Source organism: Asterias amurensis, chromosome 13, assembly GCF_032118995.1.
Source record: "Asterias amurensis chromosome 13, ASM3211899v1".
NCBI classification, from domain to species: Eukaryota; Metazoa; Echinodermata; class Asteroidea; order Forcipulatida; family Asteriidae; genus Asterias; species Asterias amurensis.
Window position 1 is genome coordinate 3,231,726 of NC_092660.1, and position 14,787 is coordinate 3,246,512.

Genomic DNA, 14,787 nt, shown 5'->3' on the forward strand with positions numbered 1-14,787 from the left:
GTAATAACTTTGGAAAAATACGAGGAGAAATTACTCTAAATCAAGCTAAATTCTTCAATTAATTATTTCTGAAGTTTTGAAGAAGTTTTGTGTTGTTTAGACGCTCTTAGGTTTTGTTTCTGTGTGGAGAAACTCCTAAGCAAATAGTGTAACACTGAAGGGACTTGGTGAAAGCTAGTAATAACTCACGGACGACATCACATGCGCCTGGTGTAAAAAAAAAGTTGTAAGTTTCTTGCTCCTTTTATCGTATTTACTCTTGTATAATTGACTTTGCAGCGTACAATTTTAATCATTTTTTTGAATGGAGGGTGAATAGAGCAGTTACTGAGCAGTTGAGAAGCAGGTATGTGCATTGGGCCCTCTTAGCGGCCCTTCAAAATTTCTTCAATTTTTTTTCAAGATCTTTTTTGAGAATGATGGTTGACACCTCCCCGGCAGGACGTCAGCCACTAGAGGGCGGTAGTGATCAAGGCTCCCTTTCGTCCGCTCTGTCAATTTCAATTTTCTTTTTACAAAATATCAAGTCAACTCGTACCCAGGTCAACTCGTACCCAAGTCAACTCGTACCGTCAACTCTTACCGTATAACGCCGATACGGAGAATCCATGTGATTTTATAAGCGACGGGAAATAAAATTTATGTTCGGGTCTATTTCCGCATGGCGCCACCACTTTTTCACTCATTTTTACAAAAAGGGATATATCAATCAGGTAAATTAGATACTATATTATTTTATTTCGAATGAAAAACCGGTGGCGCCATACGGAAACTTTTCCTTATGTTCTACTCACTTTTATTAAAAATAATACCTTCTCATGAATTTTGTTTTTAATAATGCTAGATGTTCATCTCTCTTCTGCCCTTTTTTTTCTCGAGGAGGGGGGGGAATGATTTCTTTAAGATGTTTTACAGTAGTATTCTTCCAATGTTTTAAACAGGCAGGCTGTAATTTCGTTTTTAATGTTTGGTGCTTATAAAGACATAATGTGAGACGTAAAAAGGGTTAACTTTTTTTTATGTTCTTCTCTTTTTTGCTTAAAAACGAAATCACCAATATATAAACATACAATGTATAGTACGCAAACGTTCCGTGTTTTTCTTGTTGAAGAGTTCCCATAAGAAAATTTCATGATAAAATTCATTCAATTCTTTCATCTGCGTATGTTCTGATTACTTTTTACATGTGTAGTGAATTCCTTTAAGAAGTAAAGCTTTCTTTGTGCACAAAAGACACACGCTTTTGTTCCCTTCTTCTTTTGAAAACTGTTGAGGTGTAACGACATCGAGGGGCGCATAGCAAATGCTCGTCCACTTCATCGTCAGCTCTGGTCAGAGAAGGTCTCGATTATTAAGGCAGTTTTCTTCGCTACTATTTTCTTTAGCCATTGTAGCAGGTTTAGACTTGGCTTGGTGGTGTTTGCCCCTCACAGGGAAGAACCTGCTCATTAATAATAATAATAATAATAATAAGACTTGTAATGCGCACATATCCACCCTGCTGGGTGTTCAAGGCGCAGTAAACCAAAACAAAACAAAAACAAAAACACAACACAAAGAAAAACAGACACAACAAAATTAGTCATTGAAAACCTGTGACATAAGATAAGTTTTGAGAAGAGACTTGAATTTTGCGGTACAAAGACAAGATCGAAGATTAAGTGGTAGAGAGTTCCAGATGCGTGGCGCGGCTACAGAAAAAGACCTGTCACCCCATGAGTGTCGAGACTTGGGTTCAATGAGGAGAAGCATGGAACTTGATCGAAGATTCCTTGAAGGAGTGTAAACTTGAAGCAGTTCAGAAATATAGTGGGGAGCCTTGCCATTTAGAGCTTTGTGGACAATGAGCATCAGCTTGAAGATGATTCGTTGAGAGATAGGGCATGTAGGGAGCCAGTGTAGTTGTTTCAGAATGGGGGTGATAGAACAGGATTTTCTAGACAGTGTCACAATGCGAGCAGCAGTATTTTGGAGCCGTTGAAGTCGGGAAATCTGGTTGTTAGGAAGACTGTAGAGAAGAGCATTGCCGTTGTCAAGACGAGAAGTAACAAATGCGTGAATGACCTTTTCAGTGGCACTTTTGTCCAAGTACTTGCGAATCTTACCTATATTCCTGATGTGATATGATGATAAACGAACAATGTTGTTAATGTGTGGCTGAAGTGTCATCGATGAATCAAAAATAACCCCTAAGTTCCGAGCTTTCATTGGTTAAAGTTGTAAGTAATATATATTAATTATTATTAGGTAGTTATTACCCCGCCTAGGCAGTTGCAGGCATTTTTCAATAATTTAAGGTCTCGGCAGTTGCAGGCCAATCTAAATTGCATTGTTGGTAAGGTTATAAAGTTACTGGACTCTTACCACAAAACATGTATCTGCAACATGAAAAAAAGAAATCATAACAACAATGATTAAATAAATGTACGCTTTACATAACAAAAATTAAATAAACCACAATATTTATCAGTACGAGTTGAAACTCCAAAATTTTGTAAAAATTTATTTGGGTACGAGTTGTCTTGGGTACAAGTTGACTTGGGTACGAGTTGACTTGGGTACGAGATGACTTGGGTACGAGTTGACTTGGGTACGAGTTGACTTGGGTACGAGTTGACTTGGGTACGAGATGACCCGAATTCCTTGCAAAGAAGGGGAATGAGCGTGGAAGTTCAATAATCTTAATGTTTTTCTTCATATCGGCTACGGTCAAGTTTAGGCGACATGAAAAGGAAAAAATTGTTGATTGTCCCCGCCCGACAATTCAACCCCCACCCCTTCCCACCCCCCCCCCCCCCCCCCCGAACCTATTTTTTCATTTTTGTTTTTATATCAAAAAATTACTTTTCAGCTGATATTTTTTTAAATGTACAGCCAGGTTTGAAAATATGTTAAAGGAGGTTTTTATTCAGGTTGGCAAAGCAAGAACAGTTCTTCAAATATTTACTTGGGGCTACACTGTGCTTAGTTGTTTGAAAAAGTTTACAGAAAATGTCATCTAGGAGTTAAATTTGTTTGACAAAACTATTGAAAACATCTAAAACACACAAACAAGACAAACCCTCTGTTTTTTAGTGATTGTGATGATTTCTGTATTCTTATCAACAAAACATTATAAGCCTTTATACACTTTCGATAAAGAGTATTATCCAAGTCCCACACTTCTTGTATCACAACTTATGTACAAAATAACAAACCTTTAAAAATTTAGGCTCAATCGGTCATCGGAGTCAGGAGAAAATACCAGGAAAACCCACTCCTGTTTTCGCGCGTTTCGCCGTGTCATGACATGTGTTTTAAATAAATCCGGAATTCTCCCTAACGAGAATTGGTATTGTTTTAATGTTTTCTCAAAAAGTAAAGCATTTCATAGAATACTATTTCAACATAAGTCTTTCACCATTACCTTCCGTAAACCCTGTAAATTATTTGTAAATCTGTGAACTTTTAACTTTTTTTCTGTACCGAAAGTGTATAATGGCTTTAAAAAAAACTTTAAAAAAACCTCCCTCCCCCATCTGCCAAAAAAAAAGGACGATCAACAATTTTTAATTTTGTTCATGTGGCCTTCATACATCATGTATCCTTTGGCAGTATAGGATGCACTATATGAAGAGCACCCTCTACTGCGTAAGAGGTTTACAAACTGCGCGGCCCTGTAGCCCAGGTTGGACTCCTCCGTTGCAGGCAACGCAACGGAGTCCAGGGTAGGTCTCGTACCATTGCGAAAAAATTTCCTGTTAAAAATGTTTCTACCTCACTCAGGAGTCTGAACTTTTACTGTTTCTTGTAGTTGGAACTCCACTCCAATTGTTGAATTGTCTCCTTAGGTGTAAATATTTTATGAAAAGAAAATTTAAAATTTAAGTTTTCCATTCCCACGTTCTGTGCTAACTTCTGTGTAAACACTTTCTTGCACTAATCACTTGCGGCCTACATGTACTATTTGCAGCCAAATCGCCTTCCACTTGCGTCAACCAAACACTAGGCAGATGGATAATAGTCAGCGAGCAATTTACACAAATAAAAGCGCAGAACTATGCGATACCGAGCATTGACGTCTTGTGCCGAGACTCCAGAAAAGGGCCCTCTGTAGTCCGCACATATGTACAAGAAGCCTTGTGAAAAAGCAAGATGGCGGCAGACGGCTTTGCTGACTGCTTTTAGCAATGTTGTGGAGGTTTTTTCACAAAAAAACACCTTGATATTTGTAACCGAAATTAAACCTGAAACTTATAAAATTCTATTTGAGCTGGAATGGAGTTTTATGCCTCCTGGATTGATGGCGAATATCAGCAAGATAATGCGATGTACTCAAAGCCATGCGCACTTCGGCTCACAGTAATGCTGGGCGAATAGTGAAATTTTGATATTCGGATACCGCTGGCCAACTATCCGAAATGAACCGGATATTCGAATAGTTTTTTTTTTGCCGCTAGAGGGCGCTATTAAAAAATAAAAATTGCCGCTAGAGGGCGCTGTTCATTTGTGAATGAGATCTTATTGGTGGATTGATATTAGTTTTAGACAGTGTCACTTGGTTCATTCTTAAAAATTAACAGTATCTAATTTAAAGATGGCAATTTGCTTTTTCTTTTGATCGTGAAGGAAATCTTTCTTTATTTTTGAACAAATTACGTCAGAAATGTCATTGTTTTAACTCTTCACAGAGGTGAGCATAGTTAAATACTTAATTTATGCCGTTTTATGCTGTCTTAATAGAAGTTTCATACGGATTCAGACAAAACATTCCTATCGGTTGTCGCCCGACGTCCGCGGATATTCGGATAGTTAAAGAATATCCGGTTACTCGGTCGTAATTTGGGTGTGATCCCTGGCTACACGGCAGTTAACAGTTGTATGGCTTCTGACTGGCACCCTCGAACAAAGATATTGACAAAATAGGGACACCGCAATATCGGGCTAGATAGCTCAGTTGGTAGAGTGCTAGCATGTTAATCCGGAGGTCATTGGTTCGAATCCCACTCTAGTCAATTCTTTGTTCAACCCAAATATCATTTAAAAAATTTACCCAGTCATTTTCCCTTGTGGTTTATATTGGTAATATTTTTAAAGCGTATCGATAGTGTATCGGAGGAAAAATAGTGTGCCGGCATTTTTCGATAGCGTGTCGGCCCGGTACGCTATTTAATGCCTGGCTAGAACGCTGCATGCCTGTTTTAAAAAGCCCATGAAAGAACAAGTAGCTACCCTATTATTCCCTTACTCGTTCTTGACATGTTTTGTCATCAGCTTCCAGATCAATTAATGCAGACAATGATGATGGCTGGCTGTCTATCGCACTCGGTAGAGGAGTGTCAATCAAACAACTCGCAGCGTGGCTAGCAATATACGACAGCTCACATCCAAAGGTACGAAAAAAATGATTGACATTGAACCATGAGTAATGTTTTTAGTATTGCAGCTTAAGCCCCTTTCACACGAGAGCAATTTAGCAAGGGTCCCTTGCTAAATTGTAGCAAGGTTGTAAGATTTTACAAAATGCGCCTCGTGTGAAAGGACAATAATTTTTGGAGTGTCCAGGGTCCCTTGTCAAATCTTGTCCAACAATGCTACATTTTGTCAGAGGTCCGGACCTACGACAAAATCTTACACTAGCGGGAGTTTTGACCAAGGACGTGGGCTACATCATTATGTGCAAGGAACCCTTGTTTATTGAACGACGTCCTAGGTGAAAATGCCCATACAGTGCATGCTATTGTGGTCGCTATCTTGTCCAACTAAAGTGATCAGGATTATCAATTCATCATATCACTCGCATGTCGCACAAGGGTTGTTAGTTTTTTAACTTTGCAGTGCGTCTCAAAGCACTTCAAACATTATTACCCTTGGTCACTGGGCCTTAATTAATTCCTTAAACCAACTCAGCTCCCTGGTGGGGAGTATGCAGCCTGTGAAACATTAAAATGCGCTATCGGCTAAATCAGTCAAAAGAACCATCTCTGCCCTCACAGGTACCCATTTACCCCTGGGTGGAGAGAAGCAATTAGAGTTAAGTGTCACGACAAGGATTGGAACCCACACTCTGCTGAATAGAAGCATCAGAGCTCGAGTTCGGTGCTCTTAATCTCTCGGCCACGACACCCTACTCACTGAATGTTTTAATTTGTTCTCATTCTTGCATGTTTTGTCATCAACTTACAGATCAATTAATGCAGACAGAGCGTCAGATCTTCAATCATGATGGCTGGTTGTCCATCGCACTCAGCAGAGGAGTGTCAATCAAACAACTCGCAGAGTGGCCAGGAAACTATCACAGCTCACATCCAAAGGTACGAAAAAATGATTAAGATTGAACGCTGAGTAATGTTTTTAGTATTGCAGCTTAATGCTGCTCTCACACTGTGGTGAATATGAATATTTGAGGGCGTCTCAAAGCACTTCTAACATTATTACTCCTGGTCACTGGGCCTTAATTCATTCCTTAAACCAACTCAGCTCCCTGGTGGGGAGTATACCTCCTGTGCAACTTTAAAATGGGCTATCGGTGCTCTTACCCACTCGGCCACGACACCCTACTCACTAAATGTTTAAACTTTGAGCGTCGCTGAGTGACGGATACGAGCGCTTTATAAGAAGTGAAGTTTAATGCCTGCGGTCTTAAACCAGCCGATATTGGACAATTCTGCATGACTCCATGCGTAGTTTACTCACTTAATGTTTAAATGTGTACTCATTCTTGACATGTTTTGTCATCAACTTACAGATCAATTAACCCAGACAGAGCATCAGATCTTCAGTCATGATGGTTGGTTGTCCATCACACTCGGCAGAGGAGTGTCAATCAAACAACTCGCAGAGTGGCCAGGAATCTATCACAGCTCACATCCAAAGGTACGAAAAAACTTATTGACATTGAACCATGAGTAATGTTTTTAGTATTGCAGCTTAAGCCCCTTTCACACGAGAGCAATTTAGCAAGGGTCCCTTGCTAAATTGTAGCAAGGTTGTAAGATTTTACAAAATGCACCTCGTGTGAAAGGACAATAATTTGTTTGAGTGTCCAGGGTCCCTTGTCAAATCTTGTCCAACAATGCTACATTTTGTCAGAGGTCCGGACCTACGACAAAATCTTACACTAGCGGAAGTTTTGACTTTTGACTTGCTTGCTTGTTTAACACACCGATCGTAATCGTTTTGCTGTGTTGTGACGACTACTATGTGATTTCGTAAGCTGACTTATGACGAATGGCATCGCGCTGCACAATGTTTTGTTACAATACGAAGGGAAAAAAATTGATCCACAAGTTAGGGAGTGCTCAAAAGTCGGAACGGTAGGAACGTTCTTTTTGGATCGCAAGAGTATCCCCGCCGCTTTACTTGGACCGGTCCTTTGGACCGCCAGAGCGATCTTTTGGATCGTTCCAAATGCGTGACCGCGTCCAATCTCATGTTAGAACGTTCCTAATGTCATGATGTTGCGATCCTGCGGGCATATGCCCGCGATCCAATGGGTCGCGGGCATATGCCCGCAGGAACGTTCTTTTGCGCTAGGAACGTGCCCGACTTTTGAGACGCTCCCTTAATACAGAGAAATGGCATTAAAAATAAATAAAAGGTTAGATTTTTAAAGCGTATCGATTGCGTATCGGAGGAAAAATAGTGAGTTGGTATTTTTTGATAGCGTGTCGGCCCGGCACGCTATTAAATGCCTGGCTAGAATGCTGCATACCTGTTTTAAACACCCATGAAAGAACTAGTAGCTAACCTATTATTCCTTTACTCATTCTTGACATGTTTTGTCATCAACAGATCAATTAATGCAGACAGAGTGTCAGATCTTCAAAATGATGGCTGGCTGCCCATCGCACTCAGCAGAGGAGTGTCAATCAAACAACTCACTGAGTGGCCAGGAAACTATCACAGCTCACATCCAAAGGTACGAAAAAATGATTAAGATTGAACCATGAGTAATGTTTTTAGTATTGCAGCTTAAGCCCCTTTCACACGAGAGCAATTTAGCTAGGGTCCCTTGCTAAATTGTAGCATGGTTGTAAGATTTTACAAAATGCACCGTGTGTGAAAGGACAATAATTTTTGGAGTGACCAGGGTCCCTTATCAAATCTTATCCAACAATGCTACATTTTGTCAGAGGTCCGGACCTGCGACAAAATCTTACACTAGCAGAAGTTTTGACCAAGGACGTGGGCTACATCATCATGTGAAAGGAACCCTTGTTTATTGAACGACGTCCTAGATGAAAATGCCCATACAGTGCATGCTATTGTGGGTGCTATCTTGTCCAACTAAGGTGATCAGGATTACCAATTCATCATATCACTCTCATGTCGCACAAGGGTTGTTAGTTTTTTTAATTTTGCAGTATGAAAACTCACAAAATCAGTCACACACGATGATAACAAATAAACAATCCACGCTCGTAATTTTTAAGCAAGGGACCCTGGCTACATTTTGGCTGTGTGAAAAAGGGCTTGAATGCTGCTCTCACACTGTGTAGATTATGAACATTTGAGGGCGTCTCAAAGCACTTCAAACATTATAACCCCTGGTCACTGGGCCTTAATTAATTCCTTAAACCAACTCAGCTCCCTGGTGGGGAGTATGCAGCCTGTGCAACATTAAAATGCGCTATCGGCTAAATCAGTCAAAAGAACCATCTCTGCCCTCACAGGTACCTATTTACCCCTGGGTGGAGAGAAGCAATTATAGTTAAGCTATCGGTGCTCTTACCCGCTCGGCCAAGACACCCTACTCACTAAATGTTTAAACTTGTACTCATTCTTGACATGTTTTGTCTTCAATTTACAGATCAATGAACACAGACAGAACTACAGATCTTTAATCACGATGGCTGGCTGTCTATCGCACTCAGCAGAGATGTATCAATCTATAAATGTCAAAGCATTGCAGAGTGGCCAGCAATCTGCTATATGATATCTCACATCTAAAGGTACGGGAAAATGATTGAAATTGAAAATAGTTTTTAGTAAGGCAGCTTAAGGGCCTTGTCACTTGAGGCAACTTGTAGGCAACCAGTTGCAGGCAACCAGTTGCAGTGTGTGCTACAGGACCACTTTGATAGCACACAAGTCATTTTTCAAACATTGTCTTCAATCCACATTTGAAATGTGAGTGGCTTTTTTGGGGGGAGTTTGCCTGGAACTGGTTGCCCGTAAGTTGCCTCTTGTGACATGGCCCTTAGGCTGAACGTCGCTCTTGAGGGGGCACAACAATTTTCCTCTGGTAATGGGCACTTCTATGAGTCAAATGTTAAATTGTATTGGAACCTTGCAGAGGGCACCACATCAAAAGCACAGGGCACCACTTCAAGGCCTGCAACTTACTGTGTGAAAATAAATGCTCAATATTCAGAACAATCCCTCTTTTGTGAGAGATGTGTATACCCATCAAATGTGTTTCAGGTCCTCAGTGTCGAGTCTTAGTCAAAATTTCTATTCTTGTTTGCATCTTTTGCATAAGTGGTTCTAACATGCCATGAGCAAGCAGTCAAGTACACTGGGCCCAATTTAATAAAGCCTGTAAGCACAGAAATGTATTGGTTTTGACAGAAACAGGTTTCCAGCCCAAATTACTTTAAGTTTACACTGTGGTGAATGGTCGATTTTTGCTGAATAACAAATTTGTCAAGCAGTATTTTCTGCTTAACTGCTTATGAGATATGGCCCTCAACTTAAGCCGTGGCGTTTCTGATCAGCAGATTGTGGGTTTGAGTCCCAGTCCTGACACTTGTGTCCTTAAGCACGACCAGTGTTGTAGCTAGGACATTCTTAGTGGTGGGCAGCTGAATTAAATTTGGTCAGAGATTGCGAGCCAAGCGCACGTACTCTGTTATAAGGATTTTTTTCAGGGCTAAATATTAACATTACCATCACATCTTGTAAGATTCAAGAATCACAATTTTAAAACATAATATGTACAATTAATACAAAAATGTATGAATACAAAATAATTGTGATGAATTTGTAAACAGACTGTTTGTGAAATAGAACAAATAATTAAATTATCTTGGTGGCTGGCTGAGTGTAACTTGTCAATTAAGAGGGAAGCTTACCTTTACATAAATCTAACTTTGTATCTCCTGTCTTTCTTTTGAGCCCACAATTTTACTGCCTCAATATATGGAAACTCATCACATTTAGGGAAATACGCATGAGGCAATCCAGGCTGTCTTCTCCTAATCTGTTTCGTATTCCAGTCTTTACAAGTTTCATCCTTGAGAAAGCTCGCTCACAGTCGGCAGTATGAGGAGGCAATGTTCTGTAGATTGTGGCAAGTTTAGCAATGTTTGGAAACATTGAGGCCGTTTTTTTTGTGAAACCAAAATGTCAAGAAAGTTGCATGGACCTGCTGCAGCTGCTGCTGGTTGAAGACAATCAATATAATGTTTGATATCTGTCACTTCCACTTGTGTCTCATCATTGTCTAGGCCAAATTGTGCGGTCAAACTGGTGACTCATTTTGATAATTCTGCATCCCTCTGTTGTTCTACATAAGAAGAAAATTTTGCAAATGCTTCCATTACATTGTTATTCTTGAATCTGTCTAAGATGTTTTCTCTGAGTTTTTTAAGGAAAGGCCTTTTAACACTGGTGTCAAATGCTGATGCAGAGAGTTTTGGTTCTTCACTATCTATTTTGAAGCCATTCTTGCTGAGACTACCTATTAAACTTTGGAAGTCGTCATAATAGGTTGGTTTGTCCCTCTTTAATTCAAGTGCATTTATGGTTGCCTTTTGGGAGAGTTCAATCTGTACACAATCTACGGCCTCTGTTTGAAATTGACAACTGAGTCTGTTGATAGTTGAAAGAACATCACAGAGGAGGAGGATGGCGATGAATTCAATTTTCTTCATCGTGTGAAAAAGTCCAACTGCCACAGGGTCTCCTCTCTCAGCACCCTCTCTCTCCAGACTTACAAGGACACTTGGAAGGATTTTTTTGAATCCCAATACACACTTGCCTAATACCAGCCATCTAGTAGCATTTGGGTCTGACACTTTTCCGGTTTCTCCTGATCCAGCATCTTGCGAATTCTTGAGAAGCTTCTGCACAGATTCTAAGCCCTTGGTCCTCACAGCACTTCTTGAGTAGAAGTCATGAAGTTTATGTACTACTCTTTTGAACCGGACAATTGCTGGAAAAGAGGTTCCTGTTTTTGGAAGCCGCCAGATTTAATTTGTGGGCTGCGCAGTGCTGTCCTAATGCCTTTACAGTTTTGTCTTGATCAATTTGCTTGGCTATTTGCACACCTACTATTCTTTTGACTGCTCCGTTTAGTTGTCCGACCATTACAGCAGCACCATCTGTGCCTAAGCCGACTAGCCTCTCATAAGGCAGCTGGTTTTCCTCGATGTAGCCGGTTACTTTCTTACAAATCTTATCAGCGTTTAAACTTAGTGCAGTCAATTCATCACCATCACCTTTATCGCTGTCCAGACAGTCGATTATTTTCAGAAATTTCGTTACTATTTTCCTGTTTTTTGGTACATATCTAGCATGGATAACCATCTGCTCGATGGTGCTTATATCAGTTGTTTCATCAAACATCAGGGAGTAATACTTGTTTTCTCTCAATTCGTTAAGTATTTGTACTTCAATAACTTCACTGAGACACATAAGAAATTCCCTAATGGATGTTGTTGAAGTGTACTGGGCATTCTCCCCTTTGCATACTTTGCTCTTAATATTTAATCCAAGCTGACTTAATAAGTCGAGCAATTTCTCAAAGTTAGTAGTATGTCGGATGTTGTTCTTGGCTAAAAAGTAAAGGCATTGAAAAACCTTGGCAATACTGTCTCTGCTAATTTCCTTCGGTTTTGAAAGCAACTCGCCAATGTGTGAAGAAACTTGGCTTTGCAAGTGGACTGCAACAGAATCACGATGTTCCACTGCGGTCTAATGAGATTTGATGCTTTCCAATCGCAGCCTGACACATCCTACTTTGTTCCATGTATCGCGTCCAAAGGGTCTCTTAGGCAGAACATGCCTGAACCAGGAACATAATTTAAACAAGGCCGATAAACTTTCCACTTCGCATCAAACGCTAAGGCACGTTTCTGCTGTTTACTTGTATCACGCGATGAAGTTGAACTTGCAGGTACAGCACTAACTGAAACTGAAGCTGTACCACCGCCAGACAAACTGCTCTCATCCTCCAATCTTTTTCGCTTTCCACAAAAATCATCAAGATACACACATGGTGTTACCGCAAACCAAATATTGATACCTGACCATGCAATGCCTCAAATCATATAGTGCTTAAAAAAGGCATCCAGTTTCATTCTCGTTCCCTTTTTTTTTTTTCATCTACAGATCGAGTGAGCCAAGTCTCTGTTGGTCAAACTGAGCAGAGGAAATGTCTCCAAGCTGTCGTTGTTGAAGCCATGGAGGACGTCAAGCAAACTGCTTAGACAACTCTGTCAACTACCTGTGTACAGGTACGACATCAAGTTGATATCGATAATAAAAGTGAATAATCATATTTATGACATTGTCAGTGTTAACAAAAAGGTGGGTCGAACCTAGCCCTGGCGGCCTTACACTTTTGTATTACGCTACAGCGATCGTCCAAAACAAACTTTCTGGAAATAATGATAAGGGCTTTGAGATGCTCGAATGATGAAGGGCTATACACACAAACTGGTTATTAAAGGAACAATTTGCCTTGGATCAATTGAGTTGGTCCTTGAAAAGCGTTGTTATAAAATGATTATGGTTAGAAGGATATTTTAAAAGTAGAATACAATGATCCACACAAATTTGCCTCGAAATTGCGTAATATTCCTTTTCTTTTGCAGCTAACACGGTCAGCCATTTATGGGAGTCAAAAATCTGACTCCCATAAATGGTCGACCGTGTTAGTCGATGAGGTAAAAGGAAAACCACGCAACTTCGAGTGATACTTGTGTGGATCATTATATTTTACTTTTTAAAAATCTCTCTAATCACATGCATTTTATTACAAACGGTTACAAATTCTTTTCAAAGACCAACTTGGTCGATCCAAGGCAACGTGTTCCTTTAATAAGTAGGATTTGAAACTTTGCATGGTGGATGTTCAACTAAGAGAGGTTTGTAGTAACACCTAGTTATTATTGTTTAAAGTTGATTATGAGTCAACCAATTTAAGTTTATTAATTTTGGTTTTAACCATACACCAATGCGTGTTAGCACTTAATACTCAGTACTTGCCAGCGTCCTGTGAACAAATATCACAGACATGTTACTCGGGTGGAATTCGAACCCAAGACCCTTGCAATTCTAGAGCTGTGTCTTACCATCTAGACTATCGAGATTGCCTAGTAGCTAGAGGCAGTTCGATTCCTATGTTTTGGCAGCGGGTACTGCAATACATATAATGGATGTTAACTTTGCATCGGGGATAAAGAATACTATTTGTGGTGTTTTACCCAAGCTACGATGTGTATTGGCACTTTATACTCGGTACTTGCCCGAGTCCTGTGAAAAAATATCATAGGCATATTACTAGGGTGGGATTTGAAACCCGCAACCCTTGCAATTCTAGAACAGTGTCAATTTAAGTTTCATGTCCAAGGTCTGGACTCTACAAGAGACACTGTTTTTCTCCTAATCAAATTTCTCCTGACGATGACTGGAGCAAGCTAGTTGAAACGTTGAGACCAATGTTAATAACCATCATATATTCTAAAGTAGTAGTTCCAGCCAATTTTGTATACCTTCCGCCCAGGTAGTAGTTTAAAAGCAGGACAGTTCTTTTTAAAACTGAAAGTGTGCTGAACAATCCAATGAATTGCTTCCGCGGTAGTAGAATATGTAATAATAATAATATCAAAGTCTTATATAGGGCACGTATCTACCAAACAAGGTACTCAAGGCGCTGAGTATATACAAACTTTCAGAAAGATAGGTTATTGCAGTGATGAATTCTGAGACCCAATTATTTAGCACCTTATAAGGGTTTACAAGGTGCTACTGCTTATTAAGCAGCCACAACCAGGAACACCGGGGTGAACCCTCTCTCTTTTCGATAAGTGCACTGGGTTCTGTTACATGCGTTACACAACACATAGGACCGACGGCTTTACGTCCCATCCGAAGGACGAAGCAATGATTAAGTGTCTTGCTCAAGGACACAGTGTCACGGCTGGGGATTCGAACCCACACTCTGCTGATCAGCAGGGCAGTTTTCTAAAGGACAAACTCTACCTGGCCAGTAGATACACACATGGTGTTACCGAAAACCAAATATAGATACCTGTCCATGCAATGCCTCAAATCATATAGTGCTTAAAAAAGGCATCCAGTTTTATTCTCGTTCCCTTTTTTTTTTCATCTACAGATCAAGTAAGCCAAGTCTCTGTTGGTCAAACTGAGCAGAGGAAATGTCTTCAAGCTGTCGTTGTTGAAGCCATGGAGGACGTCAAGCAAACTGCTTTGACAACTCTGTCAACTACCTGTGTACAGGTACGACATCAAGTTGATATTGATAATAAAAATGTATGAATCATATTTATGACATTGTCAGTATTTACAAAAAGGTGGGTCGAACCTAGCCCTGGCGGCCTTACACTTTCGTATTACACTACAGCGATCGTCCAAAACAAACTTTCTGGAAATAATGATAAGGGCTTTGAGATGCTCGAATGATGAAGGGCTATACACACAAACTGGTTATTAAAGGAACACGTTGTCTTGAATCAGTCGTGTTGGTCCTTAAAAAGCAGTGTTATAAAACGATTATGGTTAGAAGGATATCTAAAAAGTAGAGTACAATGATCCACACAAATTTGCCTCAAAATTGCA

General features: G+C 40.1%; 1 protein-coding gene and 1 pseudogene across 2 annotated transcripts; one reads left to right on the forward strand and one right to left on the reverse strand.

Moving 5' to 3' along the window:
- Positions 1–192: 192 nt before the first annotated feature.
- On the forward strand, positions 193–14,441 carry LOC139946525 (uncharacterized). Of its 2 annotated transcripts, none has more exons than XM_071944215.1 (8): positions 193–226; positions 5,254–5,372; positions 6,166–6,293; positions 6,728–6,855; positions 7,774–7,900; positions 8,792–8,933; positions 12,316–12,440; positions 14,324–14,441. In XM_071944215.1, exons 4-6 carry the CDS (start codon positions 6,764–6,766, stop codon positions 8,915–8,917), a joined length of 345 nt encoding a protein of 114 aa, XP_071800316.1. In that variant the 5' UTR covers positions 193–226; positions 5,254–5,372; positions 6,166–6,293; positions 6,728–6,763; the 3' UTR covers positions 8,918–8,933; positions 12,316–12,440; positions 14,324–14,441. The 2 variants fall into 2 exon arrangements, with proteins under 2 accessions (XP_071800316.1, XP_071800315.1); XM_071944214.1 differs by having other exon boundaries at positions 207–346.
- On the reverse strand, positions 10,458–12,449 carry LOC139946217 (zinc finger protein 862-like; annotated as a pseudogene).
- Positions 14,442–14,787: the final 346 nt, after the last annotated feature.